This window comes from Hypanus sabinus, chromosome 20 (genome assembly GCF_030144855.1).
Source record: "Hypanus sabinus isolate sHypSab1 chromosome 20, sHypSab1.hap1, whole genome shotgun sequence".
Classification (NCBI taxonomy): domain Eukaryota; kingdom Metazoa; phylum Chordata; class Chondrichthyes; order Myliobatiformes; family Dasyatidae; genus Hypanus; species Hypanus sabinus.
Genome location: NC_082725.1, coordinates 33,062,780 through 33,082,755, shown reverse-complemented (window position 1 = coordinate 33,082,755; position 19,976 = coordinate 33,062,780). Strand labels below are relative to the sequence as shown.

The following is a 19,976-nucleotide window of genomic DNA, read 5'->3' as shown; positions in this document are numbered from 1 at the left end:
AATAAAAGCCCAGTTTACGTTAAATGTATCGAATATAACTCATCATTTGCCAGAATAGCTCTGCATGTCTAATGTTGCCCCTGTGGCAAGATCAACGACTTGACCGCAGGGAAGTGCACCGACCATTTATTTTACCGAGCGGTAAACGGAATTGGAATTGGACAAAAGAAAGACACCGAGAAAATGCGCATTTGCGTAAACTACTTGCTTTATTACAACCAGATCATACAGATTAACTTCTTAAACCCAGCCCAGGCAAACACCACGTTTCTACGCCCCACCTGGAGCACTGTAGCTTCTTTCTTTCAAATGATTACAACTCCAACCCAGCTACGCTGAAACCGCCCAATGACTACAGTCACTTGTATTTGTTTTCTTGCCTGTGTCAGCATCGGGGAAATCAAATAACGGGCACTTCAAAAAAAAACTCAGCAACTTCACAGTAAACACATGTGTGGCTGTAAACTTAATCTTAGCACGATATTGCAGTTTCTTTCCCCGATTTACTGTAATCGAGTCTGAAAATATGATTGGCTCGATTAATGTCTTAACGGTGGTCCGTCTGATTTTAAAACAATTTGAAAATACTTCTCTTTAAGCGTTAAGACTAACAGTATGAGAACCGAAGAACTGTGGCGGTTTCTGTGGAGGAAGGAGACTTTTTCTGGGAATGGGGGTGGGAGTTCCGGATTCAGGATAAACTGCGAGATTTGATGGATAAGATTCAACATTGAAAGCTTACAGTGAGGGTGAAACCCAGCGTTCAACAGAACCGCCTCTTAAACCTTAGGGGAATATATAGCTTCTAGTGAAAGAGTACGTTTTAAAACAAAGATGCTAATTATTCTTACGTTAAAGTATGTGTAGTGAGTATATTAAAAATCGCCAGCATCCCAGCACTACCACCACGGAGACGGACGGGATCTAATTATAGAAAGCAAGGAGCGGAACTCAAAGGGCACAGATCTGCAGGTTGAATGTGCGAAATACAGAAGGATCTTTTACAAACAGATTGCCATCGTTTCCCTGAAATTGTTCCTCTTACGTCCACAAACCCTCATTAAGTTTTCCAAGGAGTTTCTCTTTACTGTGCCTAGAAGTACTAAGCCGGCTTTCTTCACTGGAAGTCAAACATTCGCACTGTGTGAATGAAATACGTTCTTTAAATCCTGTCAGTAAAGATGTCCATGTCATGATCTTTATAATAGTAAAATGATATTTTGTTATAAAATATCGCATTTCCAATTCTACAGGAATGAAATAATATCGTGGGAGTTAGAATTAATGTAACGCCCACACTTAACGCAAGCAATGAATTTTTCGAAATCGGCACCATCATATTTTAACGAGGCAGGACTAACTGGACGATTTTAAACAACATCCTATTTAATACAGTAAGTTACAAAATCATGATTATTCCTGAACCTCATTCAGTTTACAAATGAATTTCAATATTAAAGGCAGAAGTAAACTATCAATCGTTAAAAGACAATTCTCATCAGCATACTATGATTAATTTGTATTGTTTTGAAGCTACAGTACATTTAACACACCGTTTAATAAACAATCATATTAGGAATGTGATTCTCTTTCCCTTGCATGCTTGAAACCTAGATCATTTTTTCCGATCATTAAATTTCATCCCATGTTCCATGAAAAATCTCATTGCTCTGCTATGCGGAATAGAATCCGGCCTCAAGCGTTTGGGTTGGCCTTCATGAGCTCGATATCAGCGTCCACCATCTCCTTCACCAGTTCCTGCACATAAGCACATCAAGAGGTGTTCACTGGGGGCAGTTGAGTCCCGACCAGCGACCGGAGGAGGAAGAAAACGCGAGTGCATTTAATCGGGAGAGGTGAACATTAGACATAAGTAAACATCGAGAAGGCGCTGTATAATCAATTGCGATGGAGATAAATGTACGGAAATATCAAATTGAGAAATAAAATCAATTGTACAGGAACATGAAAGTGCGCGAGAGTCCGATTTTGCCACTCGGCCACCTCATTTCTTACGTGAGTTCACAGAAATGCAAGCCCGTTTTATGCAAATTTGTAAACTCAAAGCAAAACTTACGTCAAAAGATACTTTTGGTTTCCATCCCAGCTTCTGCAGAGCTTTGGTGCTGTCTCCTTGTAGAAAATCCTTTAAAGAGAAGAAACTCAAGTCAACATCACTGTCTAATGCTGTCTTTTAATGGCTTTATTGCTGCTTCTTTCACTAAAGTCCGCACAAAGCACAGTGGTAATCGAGCCCTGCAGCAGCACAGTCTCTCTGGGATGTTGCAGGTTTAAGGTCAGGGGTAAACTTGGGGTCGATTTGCTGACAGGTACCACCCTGAACGAATTCCCGCTGGCACTCCGACATGCGGAGACGATACCATAACATTTGACTTGTATTTCGCTCAAGTGTTAAAGCAAACAACAAACACGGTCAAAAAAGCTGTTACAAAATTAGATCAGTTCTCACTCCTCAGGTATGTTAATACGGTCCTTTAATCAAAATTTGATATTTTACTTGTGATTTAACAACTATCTTAGTTGCTCAAAATATTGCGATAGAATAGAGACTACATAACATTTCAGTAGAGGAGCAAGTAAAATGAACGTATTCCCACAACGCACTTTTCGTCCTGCAGACCAGTAATTCACACAATCCGCTGGGGAAGGACTGAAACAGGGAACGCACTCGTCCATTCCAAGCCCCACATTTATTCTGCATTCACATTAAATGCCTTGAGTCAACCAACGTGTCTGTTGTATTTATACCAACAAACAGTTCCCTGACAGAACACCGAAAGCGTTTAATTAACATAACGTCTCTATTTTCCTTCGCGGCCTGTATTTGATGTTTCAGCAACAAGTAATGCATTCCAACTTTAGGGCAAAATAATACAGGAAGTTAAAAGGGCTCATCACAATTTTCAACTGATGTTCAACATTTGAACTCTAGCTTTGCTCACGAGTGATGTGTTGGTTTGTTTATATACTTATCTAACATTTGCATACTCAAATGTGATGCTACCAAGATACCCACATTTAACCTATTGGCTTATTGGCTTCCACTACAGATTTGTTTTTGTGTAGTTTTTCATTGCTTGTATTTATTTCACCACTACTGGGAATGCCTACAACAAAATGAATCTCGGAGTAGTAAATAGTGATATACTTACTATGTTAATAAATTTACTTTGAACTTTCAACTTAGGGAATTTCCTATCAAGTGGCCTGAATGTGCAGCAATTTAGTGGTTTTGTAGTTTTTTACTTTTGAACCAGCTTCTTTAATGATTCCTCATGCCATCTCATTGGGGTCTGAACTGGCTGTATGAATGATGAGTGTTCAGTAGAAATGAACATTGTTTTTGCAACCAGCACCATAAAATAAGAACAAATACATCTTACTAGACCTACACCTGGAATTTGCAAACTCTTCTTCTCAGAATGCTGGGTCGGATTTTCATGTCATTTTCATATAGCTGGTTTACAAAAGGATAACTTCAAAATAATAATCTATGCATCAAGTCAATGCAGACCTACAAAATACAATGGAATGTAAACTCCAAATGCCAGGATTCTAAAGTACAGTAATATGTCTTAGGCACGTAAAAATAATTCTGTGAAGCAAAAATGTTTTAAATGAAATGAAATGAAAAATAATGAAATGAGAAGTTTCTAATTATCAAAAAAATTATTAAAAGAGTAGTAAGCAGTAAAACAAAAGCTGAAACTAATCAAATTTTTCGTGTGACCACCCCTTTGCCTTGAAAACTGCATTAATTCCCTTAGGTACACAGTTGTGCTGTTTTCTAAGAAAATCAGCTGGTAGGTTGTTCCAAGCATCTTGGAGAACTTGCCACAGTGCTTTTGCAGAGTTTGGCTGCCCAGCTTGTCTCTCTAGGTAATCCCAGAAAGTCTTGATGATTTTGAGATTCGGGCTCTGTGGAACCATACTATCTGAAACCATATAAAAACTTCAGGGTGCGTAAGACTTTTCCCCAGTTCTGTACAGTGGGCAGGGTGATACTTCACTTGCAGGAATCATTGATTAAACCACATTACAGATTGATAAACGACATTGGCTACAGATTCAACTACATTTACAGTGTTAAATTATGAAGTTAATTTGCAGATATCTGCTCTTGAACAGAGGGGCTAACTTCACTCTCTGAACTGATCCTACAACCCTTGAACTCACTTTCAGGGTCTCGTCAACTCTTGTTCTTAATAATTATTGCTTATTTATTTAATATTATTAGACCATAAGATAGAGCGGCAGAATTAGGCCATTTAGCCTATTAAGTTTCATCTGCCATTTTATCATAGCTGATCCATTTTCCCTCTCAGTTCCAAACTCCTGCCTTCTCCCAGTATTCTTTCATACCTTGACTAATCAAGACTCTGTTGACCTCTGCCTCAAATATACACAATTACTTGGCCTCCACAGCCACTTGTGGCAATGAATTCCACAGTTTCACCAATCTCTGGCTAAAGAAATTCCTTCTCATCTCAATTTTAAAAGGATGCCCCTCTATTCTAAGCTGTGTCCTCTGGCTTTAGACTCCCCCTCCATAGGAAACATCCTCTCTACATCCACTCTATCATGGCCTTTCAACATTTGATAAGTTTGAATGAAGACACCTCTCACTCTTCTGAATTCCAGTCAGTAGAGGCCCAGAGCCATCAAATACTCCTGATATGACAAGCCTTAAAAACCCGGAGTAATTTTTGTAAATTTCCTTTTAACCTTCTCCAATGTCAGCACACCCTTCCTTAGATAAGGGGCCCAAAACTGCTCACAATATTTCATGTGATGCCTCACCAGTGCTTTATAAAGCTTCAACATTACATCTTTTGTTTTATATTCTAGTCCTCTCAAAATGAATTCTAACATCGCATTTGCCTTCCTTACTACCAACTTAGCCTGCAAGGTAACCGTTAGGGAATTCTGCAGTAGGACTCCCAAGTCCCTTTACAGCTCGGATTTTTGAATTTTCTCTATTTATAAAATATTTTACCCTTTTATTTCTTCTACCAAAGTGCAGAACCGTACACATCTAGCCACTATTCCATCTGCCACTTCTTTGCCTATACTCTTAATCTGTCTAAGTCCTTCTGCAGCCTCTTCACTTCCTCAGAACTACCTGTCCCTCCACCTATCTTCATATTGTCGCAAACTTGGCCACAAGGCTATCAATTCTGTCATCCAAGTCATTGACATATAATGCAAAAAGAAGTGGTCCCAACATTGACTCCTGTGGAACACCATTAATTACCAACCAGACCAGAAAAAGTTCCCTTTATTCCCACTGTTGTATCCTTTCATGCCTTGACTAATCAAGAATCTATTTAGAGCCCATGGCATTACAGGAAAGATACTAGCATGGATAGAGCATTTGCACAGTTTGTTGTCTTTTGCACATTGATTGTTTGCCCATCTTTGTTGTGTACAGTTTTTCATTGATTCTTTTTTTTTGTATTTACAGCAAATGTTGTAAAATGAATCTCTGGGTAGTGTATAATGAGATATATATACATTGATAATAATAAATATACTGTGAACCTTGAATTTTTCATTTCCCTTTTAGTTTATAACATTTGAGGATCGAATAAAAATGAAAAGAATTAACAGAACATTCAGACTGCTTGGTGGGATATTTACAGAAGTTAAATGTTTATAGTCTTATAGTGTCACTTTCTTATCTGTAAACATACATAATAAATTATATTACCAATACAGTGAAACTTACCTCTGCTGCAGGAAAACAGAGCAATTGTACAATTTTAAAATTATAGCACATCATGCAGCACTGAAATTAGAAAGCATTTCTTCTAATGGCAGGGAAAATCTGGAATTTGCTTTTCTAAAATTGTGATTTGCATGCTGGATCAATTCGCATTTTGCATACTGAAATCCATGTATTTTTATTAAGTCAGGATTTCAAAGGATGTAGAACAAAAGCAGCTGAGGAACAAGTTAGCCATTATCCATGGTGAAACCAACCCTAGTGACAGAAAAAAAAAGTACTAAACCCACACTACCCCATAACCCTCTATTTTTCTTTCATCCATGTGGCTATCTAAGAGGCTCTTAAATACACCTTTTTTAGCCCCCATCACCATCCCTGGCAAGTCATTCCAGGCACTCACAACCCTCTGTGTAAAAGAAAACAACTTACCCCTGATGTCTCCCCTAAACTTCCCTCCCTTAATTTTGTACATATGCCCTCTGGTGTTTGCTATTGGTGCCCTGGGAAACAGGTACTGACTATCCACCCTATCTATGCCTCTCATAATCTTGTAGACCTCTATCAAGTCCCCTCTCATTCTTCTACGCTCCAAAGAGAGAAGTCCCAGCTCTGCTAACCTTGCTTCATATGACTTGTTCTCCAAACTAGGCAACATTCTGGTAAATCTCCTCTGCACCCTCTCCTTAGCTTCCACATCCTTCCTATAATGAGGTGACCAGAAATGAACACAATACTCTAAGTGTGGTCTCATCAGAGGATGTTCTTATCATCCTCATTCATTGTTCACGAAATTGCCTTCACTTGGATGTGTAAATTAGACAACTATGACATCACAGTGTGATTTAAAATATTGTGAAGCTTAAAAAAAACATACTCATTGAATGGTTAAATGGCCTTTAACTAATTCAGTATTATAGGGAATGTTCTGCAGTTAGTCTTGTGGCGTTTCCAGCTGCGTGAACTGTTTAATACAGGGTGATGCTTTGGTTGTTACATTACAGCAAATATCTTTCAAAATATTATTCTAGTGTTAAAGTAATTAGCAACTGAAGTATGTTATACTGATCTCCTGTTGTAAAATATGATCAGAATTTTTTTCTGAACAAATTAGTTTATGCAGAACCCAGTACTGTACTATTCTTTTTATTCTGGTTATGCATATTTGACCTAGAGAATCTAAATTATTTTTTCCACACACAGGGATCTTATGCTGCCTGTTGTTTCAATATAGGATTTGATAATGGAGTGCCACTTCTGCTGGAAATATTTTTTTTTAAAAACACTCACTCATATTTATAAAGTGTGGGCACAGATTAGATTTTGATCTTTCAAAAGAAGAGTCTGAAAAAAAAACAGTAAAAACTGAGACAACACTAGTGGAGAGAAATGAGTTAACGTTTTAGGTCAATACTCTTTCATCAGCACTGGGAAGAATTAAAAATTAAGTATGTTTTAAACTGGGGGGAATGGTGGAAAGGCTGTAGGGAACAAATGGGAAGGTCAGAGATAGCCTGAACAACTGGAGAGACTAAATGATAGAAATAGTAGTCGTGCCACAGGAAGGTCACAGTGGGAGTGGGATGGAGACATCCTGACTCACCCTGCTAAACTGTCACCTATCTACATATGGTTACCACAATGGAGAGGAGACTATATCACGGGCATTGAATGTAGTATAGAAGGCTGCAAAAAGGTACAGGTAAATCATAGTTCCACCTGGATAGACATCCTGATCGACTTAAAGCACACAATACCTAAGAGTCACTTTACTTTTGAGTCAAAACTATCTACTTGATTGACATGTTCATCAGCAGCATAGCCTCAAAGGGGTACATACCATTTCCACAATGCGCAGCTACAAGTTGCTAATGCTTCTTCAAAAGTACCTTCTAAGCCCATGATCTTCACCAACTGAAAGAGCAAGGGTAGCAAGCACATGGTAATACCACCATCAGCAGGGACTGCTTAGGCATGTTTTGCCTTATCCTCCTTACTAACAGCATTATCACACTCCTTTAATCTTAAGGAGTTACTGGTTGTATACATCAGAAACACATTTCTTTAAAATTACACTTTTTCTGTTTTGATGGTCTTCTTTTTAATGGGTTCTATTGGGTTTCTTAGTTTTGTGGTTCTCTGTAAGGTGACGAAGCTCAAGGTTGTATAGAGTACACATACTTTGATAATAAATGTACTTTGAAACACCTTCTCAAGGGCAACCAGGATTAACTGGCCTTAAAGAGCAAACACAAGGAAATCTGCAGATGCTGGAAATTCAAACAACAACACACAAAATGCTGGTGGAACACAGCAGGCCTGGCAGCATCTATAGGGAGAAGCACCGTCGATGTTTTGGGCCAAGACCCTTCATCAGGACTAACTGAAAGGAAAGATAGTAAGAGATTTTAAAGTAGTGGGGGGAGGAGGAAATGCAAAATGATAGGAGAAGACCGGAGGGGGTGGGATGAAGCTAAGAGCTGGAAAGGTGATTGGCAAAAGTGATACAGAGCTGGAGAAGGGAAAGGATCATGGGAAGGGAGGCCTCGGGAGTATTATAGGCTTGGAACATGGACTGTTCCACAAAGCCAACAAAAAGGCAGGCATAACTGGGACCCATACGGGTGCCCATGGCTACACCCTTGGTTTGGAGGAGGTGGGAGGAGCCAAACGAGAAATTATTGCGAGTAAGAACTAATTCCGCTAGACGGAGAAGAGTGCTGGTAGAGGGGAATTGGTTAGGTCTGGAATCCAAAAAGAAGTGAAGAGCTTTGAGACCATCCTGGTGGGGGATGGAGGTATATAGGGACTGGACATCCATGGTGAAAATAAGACGGAGGGGGCCAGGGAACTTAAAATCATTGAAAAAATTCAAAGCTTGAGAAGTGTCACGAACATAGGTGGGAAGAGATTGAACAAGGGGGGGATAAGACAGTGTCAAGGTATGCAGAAATGAGTTCGGTGGGGCAATAGCAAGCAGAGACAATAGGTCTACCTGGACAGACAGGTTTGTGGATCTTGGGTAGGAGGTAGAAACGGGAAGTGCGAGGTGTGGGAACTATGAGGTTGGTGGCAGTGGATGGGAGATCCCCAGAGCTGATAAGGTTGGTGATGGTATAGGAGACAATGGCCTGGTGCTCGTTAGTGGGGTCATGATCAAGGGGTAAATAAAAGGAGGTATCAGAGAGTTGTCGCTGTGACTCGGCCAGGTAGAGGTCAGTATGCCAGACAACAACAGCTCCCCCCTTACCAGCAGGTTTTATAGTGAGGTTGGGATTGGTGCGAAGGGAGCGGAGAGCAGAGCGTTCGGAAGGAGTAAGGTTGGAATTGGAACATGGTGTGGTGAAGTCGAGACGGTTGATGTCCCTTCGGCAATTAGCAATAAAGAGATCCAGAGCAGGCAGAAGACTGGAGCGGTGTGTCCATGAAGAGGAGGAGGGTTGAAGACAGGAGAAGGGATCATCGGTGGGGGTAGGAGAGTCCTTGTCAAAGAAGTAAGTTCGGAGATGGAGCCGGCAGAAGAAGAGTTCAGTGTCATGGCGAACGTGGAACTCACTGAGATGTGGGCGAAGGGGAACAAAGCTGAGGCCCTTACTGAGGACAGAGTGCTCTGCCTCAGAGAGTTGAAGGTCGGAGGGAATGGTAAAGACCCGGCACGGATGAAAGCTGGGATCAGAGGGGGGAGGGAGGCAGGTGGTGTCGGTGGGGAGGGGATGGTAGGGGTGAGAGGAAGATGGAGCCTCTGAGGGCCCAGGAGCTGACGATGGGATCTGAGGGGGAGGGGATTGCAGAGTGGTGGTGGGGGAAGGGGAGATGGGAGTCACAATTGCAGCAGGTGAAGACCCAGCCTGGAGTTCAACGCTGGAGTCGCAGTCGGTGGTCGCGCAATTGCTTTGAAACTGTCCATGGTTGTTGGAACCCGCGTTGATGGTACTGGAGTCCGAGTTTTGAATATGCCCTGGGTTGCCGGGGCAGCCGAGATTGACTACCGGGGCCGGGGACGCGATACGAAGTCCATGATCTGGGGTCTGCAGTTGGAAGATCTTGCGATCCTTGCAGGACGTGATAAAGTCAAAGAAACGGCGATTGCACGCATGGATCCGACGGAGGATGAAATAACGGACAGGTCCATTGCAAACGGAGAAACAGGTGTCCCGGAGGCGTGGAAGGGGTTGTGAAAGGGACGCTAGGTACCTTCTCATGGCGGGGAGTGTCACCCTCAGAGCTCAACGGGAGAAACAACGGGAGGCAGAGTCAATTAAATGTGAGTACCTGGGATCCTCAGAAGGTCCAATTTGAGAAGCTCGAAAACGGATCCTGAAGCCAACTGGGGTCAGTTGGCAGCGGAGACACGTTCCAAGGAAGGATATATGGCTGTAATAGCTGGTCTGAGTCAAAATATGATCGAAAAGTTGAAGGGCCGAAGGAATTATAGATGGGGAACAGCGAGAGAGGGTTTCACTGAACAACCGTCGAAGAGAAGATTTAAACTTCTTCAGTGTAGGCATCAATGGCAGAGGCTTCACAGTAGTGAATTTAAAGAGCAAACACGAGGACATCTGCAGATGCTGGAAATTCAAACAACAACACACACAAAATGCTGGTGGAACACAGCAGGCCAGGCAGCATCTATAAGGAGAAGCACTGTCGACGTTTCGGGCTGAGACCCTTCATCAGGACTAACTGAAAGGAGAGATAGTAAGAGATTTAAAAGTAGTGGGGGGAGGGGGAAATGCGGAATGATAGGAGAAGACCGGAGGGAGTGGGATGAAGCTAAGAGCTGGAAAGGTGATTGGCGAAAGTGATACAGAGCTGGAGAAGGGAAAGGATCATGGGACGGGAGGCCTCAGGAGAAAGAAAGGGGAGCGGGGAAAGCACCAGAGGGAGATGGAGAACAGGCAGAGCGATGGGCAGAGAGAGAGAGGGGAAAAAAACAACTGAATATGTCAGGAATGGGGTAAGAAGGGGAGCAGGGGCATTAACGGAAATTCGAGAAGTCAATGTTCATACCATCAGGTTGGAGGCTACCCAGCCGGTATATAAGGTGTAGTTCCTCCAACCTGAGTTTGGATTCATTTTGACCGTAGAGGAGGCCATGGATATACATATCAGAATGTGAACGTGACGTGGAATTACAATGTGTGGCCACTGGGAGATCCTGCTTTTTCTGGCGGACAGAGCGTAGGTGTTCAGCGAAACGGTCTCCCAGTTTGTGTCGGGTCTCACCAATATATAAAAGGCCACACCGGGAGCACCGGACGCAGTATACCACACCAGCCGACTCACAGGTGAGTGTCGCCTCACCTGGAAGGACTCTCTGGGGCCCTGAATGGTGGTGAGGGAGGAAGTGTAAGGGCAGGTGTAGCACTTGTTCCGCTTACGATAAGTGCCAGGAGGGAGATCGATGGGAAGGGATGGGGTGGGGGACAAGTGGACAAGAGAGTCGCATAGGGAATGATCCCTGCGGAAAGCAGAAAGGGGGGCTGAGGGAAAGATGTGCTGGGTAGTGGGATCTCATTAGAGGTGGCAGAAGTTACGGAGAATTATACGTTGGACCTGGAGGCTGGTGGGGTGGTAGGTGAGGACAAGGGGAACCCTATCCCGAGTGGGGTGGCGGGTGGATGGGGTGAGGGCAGATGTGCAGGAAATGGGAGAGATGCGTTTGAGAGTAGAGTTGATGGTGGAAGAAGGGAAGCCACTTTGTTTAAAAAAGGAAGACACCTCCTTCGTCCTGGAATGAAAAGCCTCATCCTGAGAGCAGATGCGGAGGAGATGGAGGAATTGTAAGAAGGGGATGGCATTTTTGCAAGAGACAGGGTGGGAAGAGGAATAGTCCAGGTAGCTGTGAGAGTCTGTAGGCTTCTAATAGATATCAGTAGAAAAGCCGTCTCCAGAGATGGAGACAGAAAGATCAAGAAAGGGGAGGGAGGTGTCGGAAATGGACCAGGTAAATTTGAGGGCAGGGTGAAAGTTGGAGGCAAAGTTAATGAAGTCAACGAGCTCAGCATGCGTGCAGGAAGCAGTGCCGATGCAGCCGTCGATGTAGCGAAGGAAAAGAGGGGGGACGGATACCCGTATAGGCTTGGAACATGGACTGTTCCACAAAGCCAACAAAAAAGCAGGCATAACTGGGACCCGTGCAGGTGCCCATGGCTACACCTTTGGTTTGGAGAAAGTGGGAGGAGCCAAAGGAGAAATTATTGAGAGTAAGAACTAATTCCACTAGACGGAGGAGAGTGATGGTAGAGGGGAATTGGTTAGGTCTGGAATCCAAAAGGAAGCGAAGAGCTTCGAGACCATCCCGATGGGGGACGGAGGTAATATAGGGACTGGACGTCCATGGTGAAAATAAGGCGGTGGGGGTCAGGGAACTTAAAATCATTGAAAAAATTCAAAGCATGAGAAGTGTCACGAACATAGGTGGGAAGAGATTGAACGGGGGGGGGGGGTGGAATAAGACAGTGTCAAGGTATGCAGAAATGAGTTTGGTGGGGCAATAGCAAGCTGAGACAATGGGTCTACCTGGACAGGCAGGTTTGTGGATCTTGGGTAGGAGGTAGAAACGGGAAGTGCGGGGTGTGGGAACTACGAGGTTGGTGGCGGCGGATGGGAGATCCCCAGAGCTGTTAAGGTTGGTGATGATATAGGAGACAATCGCCTGGTGCTCCTTAGTCGGATCATGATCAAGGGGTAAATAAGAGGAGGTATCAGAGAGTTGTCACTGTGACTCGGCCAGGTAGAGGTCAGTACGCCAGACAACAACAGCTCCCCCCTTACCAGCAGGTTTTATAGTGAGGTTGGGATTGGTGCGGAGGGAGCGGAGAGCAGAGCGTTTGGAAGGAGTAAGGTTGGAATTGGAACAGGGTGTAGTGAAGTCAAGACGGTTGATGTCCCATCGGCAATTAGCAATAAAGAGATCCAGAGCAGGCAGAAGACCAGAGCGGGGTGTCCATGAAGAGGAGGAGAGTCCTTGTCAAAGAAGTAAGCTCGGAGACGGAGCCGGCGGAAGAAGAGTTCAGTGTCATGGCGAACGCGGAACTCGCTGAGGTGTGGGCGAAGAGGGTCAATGGTGAGGCCCTTACTGAGGACAGAGTGCTCTGCCTCAGAGAGTTGGAGGTCAGAGGGAATGGTAAAGACCCGGCACGGATGAGAAATGGGATCAGAGCGGGGAGGGAGGTTGGTAGTGTCAGTGGAGAGGGAAAGGTTGGGGTGAGAGGAAGATGGAGCCTCTGAGGGCCCAGGAGCTGACGATGGGATCTGAGGGAGAGGGGATCACAGAGTGGTGGTGGGGGAAGGGGAGACACGAGTCACAATCGCAGCAGGTGAAGACCCGGCCTGGAGTTCAAGGCTGGAGTCGCAGTCGGTGGCTGCGCAATCGCTTTGAGGCTGTCCATGGTCATTGGAACCTGCCGAGATCAGTTGTACTGCCATGTTTAGTTTGGTGTGAGTGATAAGCTAAAGTTATATGAGCCATTGACTTGGATGGAGGAAAGCAGCTTTGTAATTAAACGTATACGCGTATCTCTCCTGTAATTTGCAAAACTTCCGAATTTGTAAATTTAGATGGTGCAAATAGGGTAGTGGAGCCATTTTTACCATTATAGAAATCACTGTGCTGGCTCAGTTTATTCACAAAACAGTCCAGGGAGGTCCAAATTTATTACTTAATCTATGTTGTTCTCAGTTTCATGGTTATAAAGCTGCTTTTAATTAAATGCAGTACTCCAAATATCTGCAATACAGCAATTACTGATTGCTAGCTATTGACCCCGTGGCAGTGAGCATTTGCAAACTACAAGTAAAGGCAGGATTTGCTCTGCTGTGGTACTGTTTGTGGATGATCACCACAGTGGTATTCATGCATATATAAAAGACACCTGGGAAAGGTACCAGAAGCTCACTCGTCCCAGTGGAATTGCATCACAGTTTCAAGGCGATGAAGCATAAAACTAAAAATGATTTATCAGACTATATTATCCACTTCCTTTTAAAAATTAAATACAGGGTCTTTATACTGACTGAAAATGACATAAGTGCTCTAAAATGTGGAATAGAAATTGTCATGCCCAAAAACACAAAACAATCAACAGTCAACGTGTTGTGCAATTTCTTTTACAGATCTCATCACATGATGAGATTTTCTCTCCAGAGCCTCCAACCCCACACCTCCTGGTTCCATTCTTACCTAACATCCATAGATAGAACTACCATGGTAGGCCCATTATTTCTGCCTGTGTTAGCCCAACTAAACTCATTTCTTCATACGTGGACTCCATCTGGTTTTCTCTTGTCCAGACTTATGTTGGAATATCTCTCATGCCCACAATCTTTTTGATGATTCCAGTTTCCTGGCCTGAGCTTCCCCATCTTGACCAAACACACTCAATCTCTATACATGTATATACTCCGTCAGGAAGGCCTAGGGCCCCAATTTCTTTCTTGAACAAAGACCCAACCAGTTCCTCTCCACTAGCAGTTTCATCCATGGCAGAATCCATTCTTACTTTAACAACTTTATTTTGATTCCCACCACTTTCTGCAAATCACAGGGGTAGTCATGGATACTTGAATTGATCCTAGATATGCTTGTCTATTTGTTGGCTATGTGGAACAATCATTCTTTTAAGCCTGTTCTGGCACATACACACTCAGCTCTTTCTTCATTACATTGATGACTGCATTCATGCTGCCTCCAGCAGGCATGCAGAACTCATGTACTGTATTTCATCACCTTTTCCACCAACTTCCTCTAACCTCAAATTGACCTGGACATTGTGTGATTTTCTAAATTCCCATCTCCAGCCCAGGAGAACAGAGTTGTTATTAACAATTTCTATAAACCCACCAACTTGCACCTTGCTTCCTGTAATTATGTCATCCCTTTGTCTCAATTTCTCCATCTGCTGCACCTTTTCTCAAGAAGAATTATTTTGTTCTGGAGCATCTGACATATCCTCCTTATTCCAAAAGTGTGTCTCTCCCTCAGCCATTATTGGAGTCTTCACACACATTTTCTCCATTTCCCACATCTGCTCTTCACCAACCTTCCTCTCCAGACAGAACAGAAGTAAAGTTGCCTCAGCCCTCACTTTCTATGGCACCAGCCTTCGTACCCACGACATCATCCTCCACCATTTCTGCCAGCAGCAACACAAACCCAGCACCAGTAAACTTGAGTCCACTGCATCCTCTGCTTTTTACAGGGAACACTTACTTCATCACTCACTAATTAGCTCATTCTTTTCTACCCACCTCTAGCCATCTCCTAGCACATTCCCCAACAACAATATGAGGTGTAATACCTGTCCTCTCATGCCCTCTCTCACCACCACTCAGTCAACCTAAATATCCCTTCTGGAGAAGCAGAGGTTCACCTGCACCTTTTTCAACCTGGTATGTTGTATTATGTGCTCATGATTTGTCTCCTCATCATGGCCTCCTCTAAATTTTGAAACCAAGCATAGACTAAGCAATCTTCTGTAGAACATTCCATCTGCAATGAGATGGAGCTTCTGAGCATCTCAACTCTCCTTCCACCCTTCTATCCTCAGCCTTCCACATAGCTACCAAGAAGCCGAATGCAAGTTGAAAGAACGGGATCTAATTTTCTTTTTGAGCATTTTACAAGCCTTTTGTATGCACATTGACTTTTCCATTTTGTGGTGCTGCCCTCCTACACACACTCACCTGCCCACCTGGTTTTGTTTTAGTTTATTTCACTTCTCCCTTTCCCCTCCCCAAAACCAGTGTAATCTGAATCAGAATTGTCATCGTCTTGCTTGCTATGAAATTTGATGTTTTGCTGTCACAGTACTGTACAGTACAAAAGCACATAAAATTACTAGAAATTTCAAAATAAATAACTAGTGCAAAAAAAAAGGAATAAGATGGTATTCATGGGTAATGAACCATTCAGAAATTTGATAGCAGAGTGAAAGAGGCTGTTTCTCAATTGATGAGTGTGGGTCTTCAGGCTCTTGTACCTCTCCCCTGATGGTAGCAATGAAAAGAGGGGATATCACAGATGATGAGGGCCCTTAGCGATGGACGCCTCCTTCGTGAAGCACTGTCTCATGAAGATGTCCTCAGTGGTGAGGTCGTTTATGCCCATGATGGAGCTGGTTAAGTCTTCAACCCTCTGCAGTCTCTAATGACCCTGTGCACTGGAGGCTCCATACCAAATGCACCAGTAGGAATAATGTCCACTAAACAACTATAGAAATTGTTTAAGTGTCCTTGGTGACATACTGAATCTCCTCTAATATCTAATGAAGTAGAGCCTGTGGCCTGCCACCTTTCTGACTGCATCACTATGATGTACTTAGGCAAGATCCTCTGAGATGTTGAGACTTAGGAACTTGAAACTGTTCACCCTTTCCACCGTGGACCCCTCAATGAGGACTGCTGGCTGTTCTTGCAAATTCCACTTCTTTAGATCAATTATCAATTTTTTTGTCTTGTTGACAGTGTGACGTCATTGCTGTAACACGAGTCAAACAGCTTATCTGTCTCAACTCTGTATTCTCCTAGTCGCCTTTTGAGATATTGCCTACAACAGTGTAACATTAGTGAATTTATAGATGGCATTTGAGCTATGCTTAGCTACACAGTCACAAGTGTACAGAGAATAGAGCAGTGGGCTAAACATGCATCTTGAGACATGCTTATTTTAATTGTTATGACTGATCCATTATAACTGTGGTCTCCCAATGAGGATGTTGAGGATCTAGTTGAAGATGGAGGTACAGATGGCCAAGCTAAGAAGGTTGATAATTAATATTGACTAACACTGCCTATTCATTCCCATCTCAGCTACTTCCAACGATTACTTTGAAAATCTCTTTCCCACCACCACCCTCCATTGCTATTTGTCAATAATCTTTCCTCCTCTCTCTCAGTTCAGCCCCGATACAAGGTCTCAACCTGAAATATTGACAGACCTGTTTTGCTTCCACAAGTGTTGCTTGACCTGCCAAGTCTTCCCAACATTCTGTTTTCTGCTTGAAACTTCATTTGATTTTATTTTCCTTTGATGCAAAGTGTAAAATGTGTTTCTAATTGACTATATGAATTTTCCACTACTATTCTTGACTTCAGTCATGTCTTCAGTGTGGTCAAGTTTTTCCAGAAAAATACGAAAAAAAAAATGCCAGACTGGTTTGAGTTCTGCCAGATTATATGACAATTACTCAATGAATGATTGGATTGTTATAGCAGAAAAAGGAGGTTATTTCATCCATATGGTGTTCCTGGGCCACACAGGCACAGTTAAAAATTACGGAAATGGCAGCCAGGCATGTGTTGCATACTGTTAAATGTTGTAGTCATGTCTGGTGTCCTCTTTGTATCAAAATGTCAGACTCGCAGAGGACATAAATGAAAAACTGCAAATATCATGTCACTTGCAGTAACTCCCTGATTGTTGATTATGATTGATTTCTCTTTGAAATCGAGTCAATTTGTGCACAAATACATGGTACCATGTGACCTAATTTCTAGGCCTATCTGCATTACAGTGGTGTGTTAAAAAACTGCATTGCACTAAGGCAAGTCATGAAAAGTAAATGCTGTATTGGAAGGTCCAAAGTTAAGTAACCGTTCAGTATGCAAGTCTTTGCATAAACAGCTTTCGCTTTGTTCCTAGCTGTTATAAATAACATTCTCCTGTACGTCTCAGATTATCAGTCATAATTTTGCAAATACTTTATATATATATATATTTAAAAATCATCTTATTATAATGCTAGTTCTCTTTTTTATGTACCTCACTATTTCATTCATTCACATGTTGAAGACAGCACATTCTCTCAGTTATTTCTAAACCCACATTTCATAGGCACTTGCATAGAATTCTGATAAATCACGATCTGTGACAATTTTACCCAATCCTACCAATACTACTCCTACTCAACAAAAATAGTGAATGGGCATAGTTCTGTTATTGTATATACTAGAATACACCTAATGCATATTGCAGTAAGTAAGTAGACTATTTCCAGCTGTACATGATCCTGTTATGGAATTCTCATAAGCCTTTAGAAGGTACACTGGATTAAGATGCAATTATCTCTATAGGAAGCTATGATGCATATGATGTAAATGCCACCAAATATATTGCAAATACTTATAATGTAGCATAAATAAAATTTCCTTAAATTAATAAAACTTTGCCTTTAAATTTTAGCTATTTTTAAATAAAAAGTAGCTTGAATAAAATTTACTGTTTCAAACTCTTTAAGGGATGCAATAACATTACTTTAAGACTTTAAGGAAGTGTTTAATATTGCAAACTTATCAGCAGGCAATATTGAAAATTTGAATTACACAAACTGTTTGCTCAGCAGAAGACAAATATATATTGGGATGGGAGAATGCCGACCCCCACAAGAAATAGCAACTTTTTGCAGATGCTTCAAGGCTTACGAAAGTTCATTTACCTACCTTTTCAGATTGGACTGTATTTGACAGAAAATGGAACAGAGTGCAAAGAAAGACAGAAAAGTGAAGAAAAACTGAAGGCAAAAAGGGAAAATAAAAAAACAAAATTCAGTGGTTAATATTTTTCTGTATTCCAATTAAAAGTTGTCATAGTTGGAAATTTATACTAAAGGATCCCCAGATAGTTCTTGACAACAGCATTTTAAGATTGAAACTTTTTGTTTAGTGTTATAATGCAGTTTAAATTTTGAAATTAAACATTATATATGCTTCTTCTTTAGTTACAGCATGCATAATTTCAATATTAAACTGATCAACTGTAGTCAAAGGAACTTTGGACAGTTATTTTCTGCTAATTCTAAACATCCAGTCTGAATTTCTCAAGAATTTACACTTCCAGTTCAACATCCATAGTATAAAATTCTGCAGACACTTGTCACTGAGCTATGTAGATTACAATCAGCATAATCAGTTTAGATATTTATGTTACTGTATGCTGTGATTTCACAAGTTTCCAGATTTTGCAAGTCCTTTAAACTTATTCACTTGCCCTTCCAGTCTTTGCTTTGTATTATACGACTCCTCCACATGAGAAAGTCAAACAGGAATCATAACAACAGTACAATTATTGATTAACAATTGAGAAACACTTTTCCTTGAAAGCTGAAATTTCAGGGAAAAAAAATACAGTCAATGGCCATTTTATTACATACAGGAGTGGAATCCACAATGGTATTCTGATGCTGTAGCCCATCCACCTCAAGGTTTGATGTGTTGTGCATTCAGAGATGTTATTTTGTACACAACTGTTGGTTGTTTGGTTATCGAGTTACTTCAGTTACTACCGCCTTCCTGTCAGATTGACCCAGTCTGGCCATTCTCCTCATTAATAAGGCATTCTCACCCACAAAGCAGCTGCTCATTGGATGTTTTTTTTTCTGGCACCATTCTCTGGAGACATTTGTGTGTGAAAAACCCAGGAGATCAGCAGTTTTTGAAATACTCAAACCACCCCATCTTGCACCAACAATCGATCCACAGTCAGTCATTTAGATCACATACCTTCTCCAGAGTGATGCTTGGTCTAAACAACAACTGAACCTCTTAAACATATCTGCATACTTTTATGTATTGAAGTGCTGCCATGATTGGCTGATTAGATATTTGCATTAATAAAGCAGATGCACAGGTGTACTTCATAAAGTGACCACTGGGTATAAATGACAAAGCTGTCAGAAGTGTATACCATGTTTCACTGATTATTTAAACAAGGCTCACAAAAATGATCAACTGAGGGTTAATGTGGGAGCCTAAAATATATCAAATATATGCAACCAACAGGATTTGGACACAGAAGTCACCTGTAAAATAAAGCCACTAATTGAAAATAAAAGTCTAAATAGTAGCAATTTGAGAATTCTGTGATAAGAGTGACAAGTGGCATTCACTTTTAATTTTCTTCCTTTCATATGAGTGCAGAACACCCCAGGCACCAAGGAAATAAAGGAATGCTGGTATGCCTTTTTAATTCATGCATGACAAAATCTTCTAAGATCATGTCATGAGTAGGCATGCTCCTACAGCATGATAGTACTTAAATTTCACATTAGTACGTATCCATAAAAAAGCTCATAAAAGTACACATCTGTATTTACTTCAAACCTGTCAGAAATCAACATAACCTGATTTAGATCTGGGCAGCAATTTCCTTCCCACCAGTTTCATAGGGAACTTTACAGCTGCATACTTAATTTATCAGCGTAATAATCTCACATTTTACCAAGTCTAAACA

The 19,976-nt window shown here is 41.8% G+C and overlaps 1 protein-coding gene across 1 annotated transcript in view; it reads right to left on the bottom strand.

Moving 5' to 3' along the window:
* Nucleotides 1–1,504: 1,504 nt before the first annotated feature.
* Nucleotides 1,505–19,976, bottom strand: part of gmds (GDP-mannose 4,6-dehydratase) — a 631,321-nt gene continuing 612,849 nt past the window's right edge. Inside the window, exons 10-11 of the mRNA XM_059945308.1 lie at nucleotides 2,078–2,146; nucleotides 1,505–1,758 (exon numbers count right to left, since the gene is read on the bottom strand). Of these exons, the coding sequence (XP_059801291.1) occupies nucleotides 1,696–1,758; nucleotides 2,078–2,146 (132 nt within the window). The 3' untranslated portion in view covers nucleotides 1,505–1,695. The remainder of the gene's footprint in view (nucleotides 1,759–2,077; nucleotides 2,147–19,976) is intronic.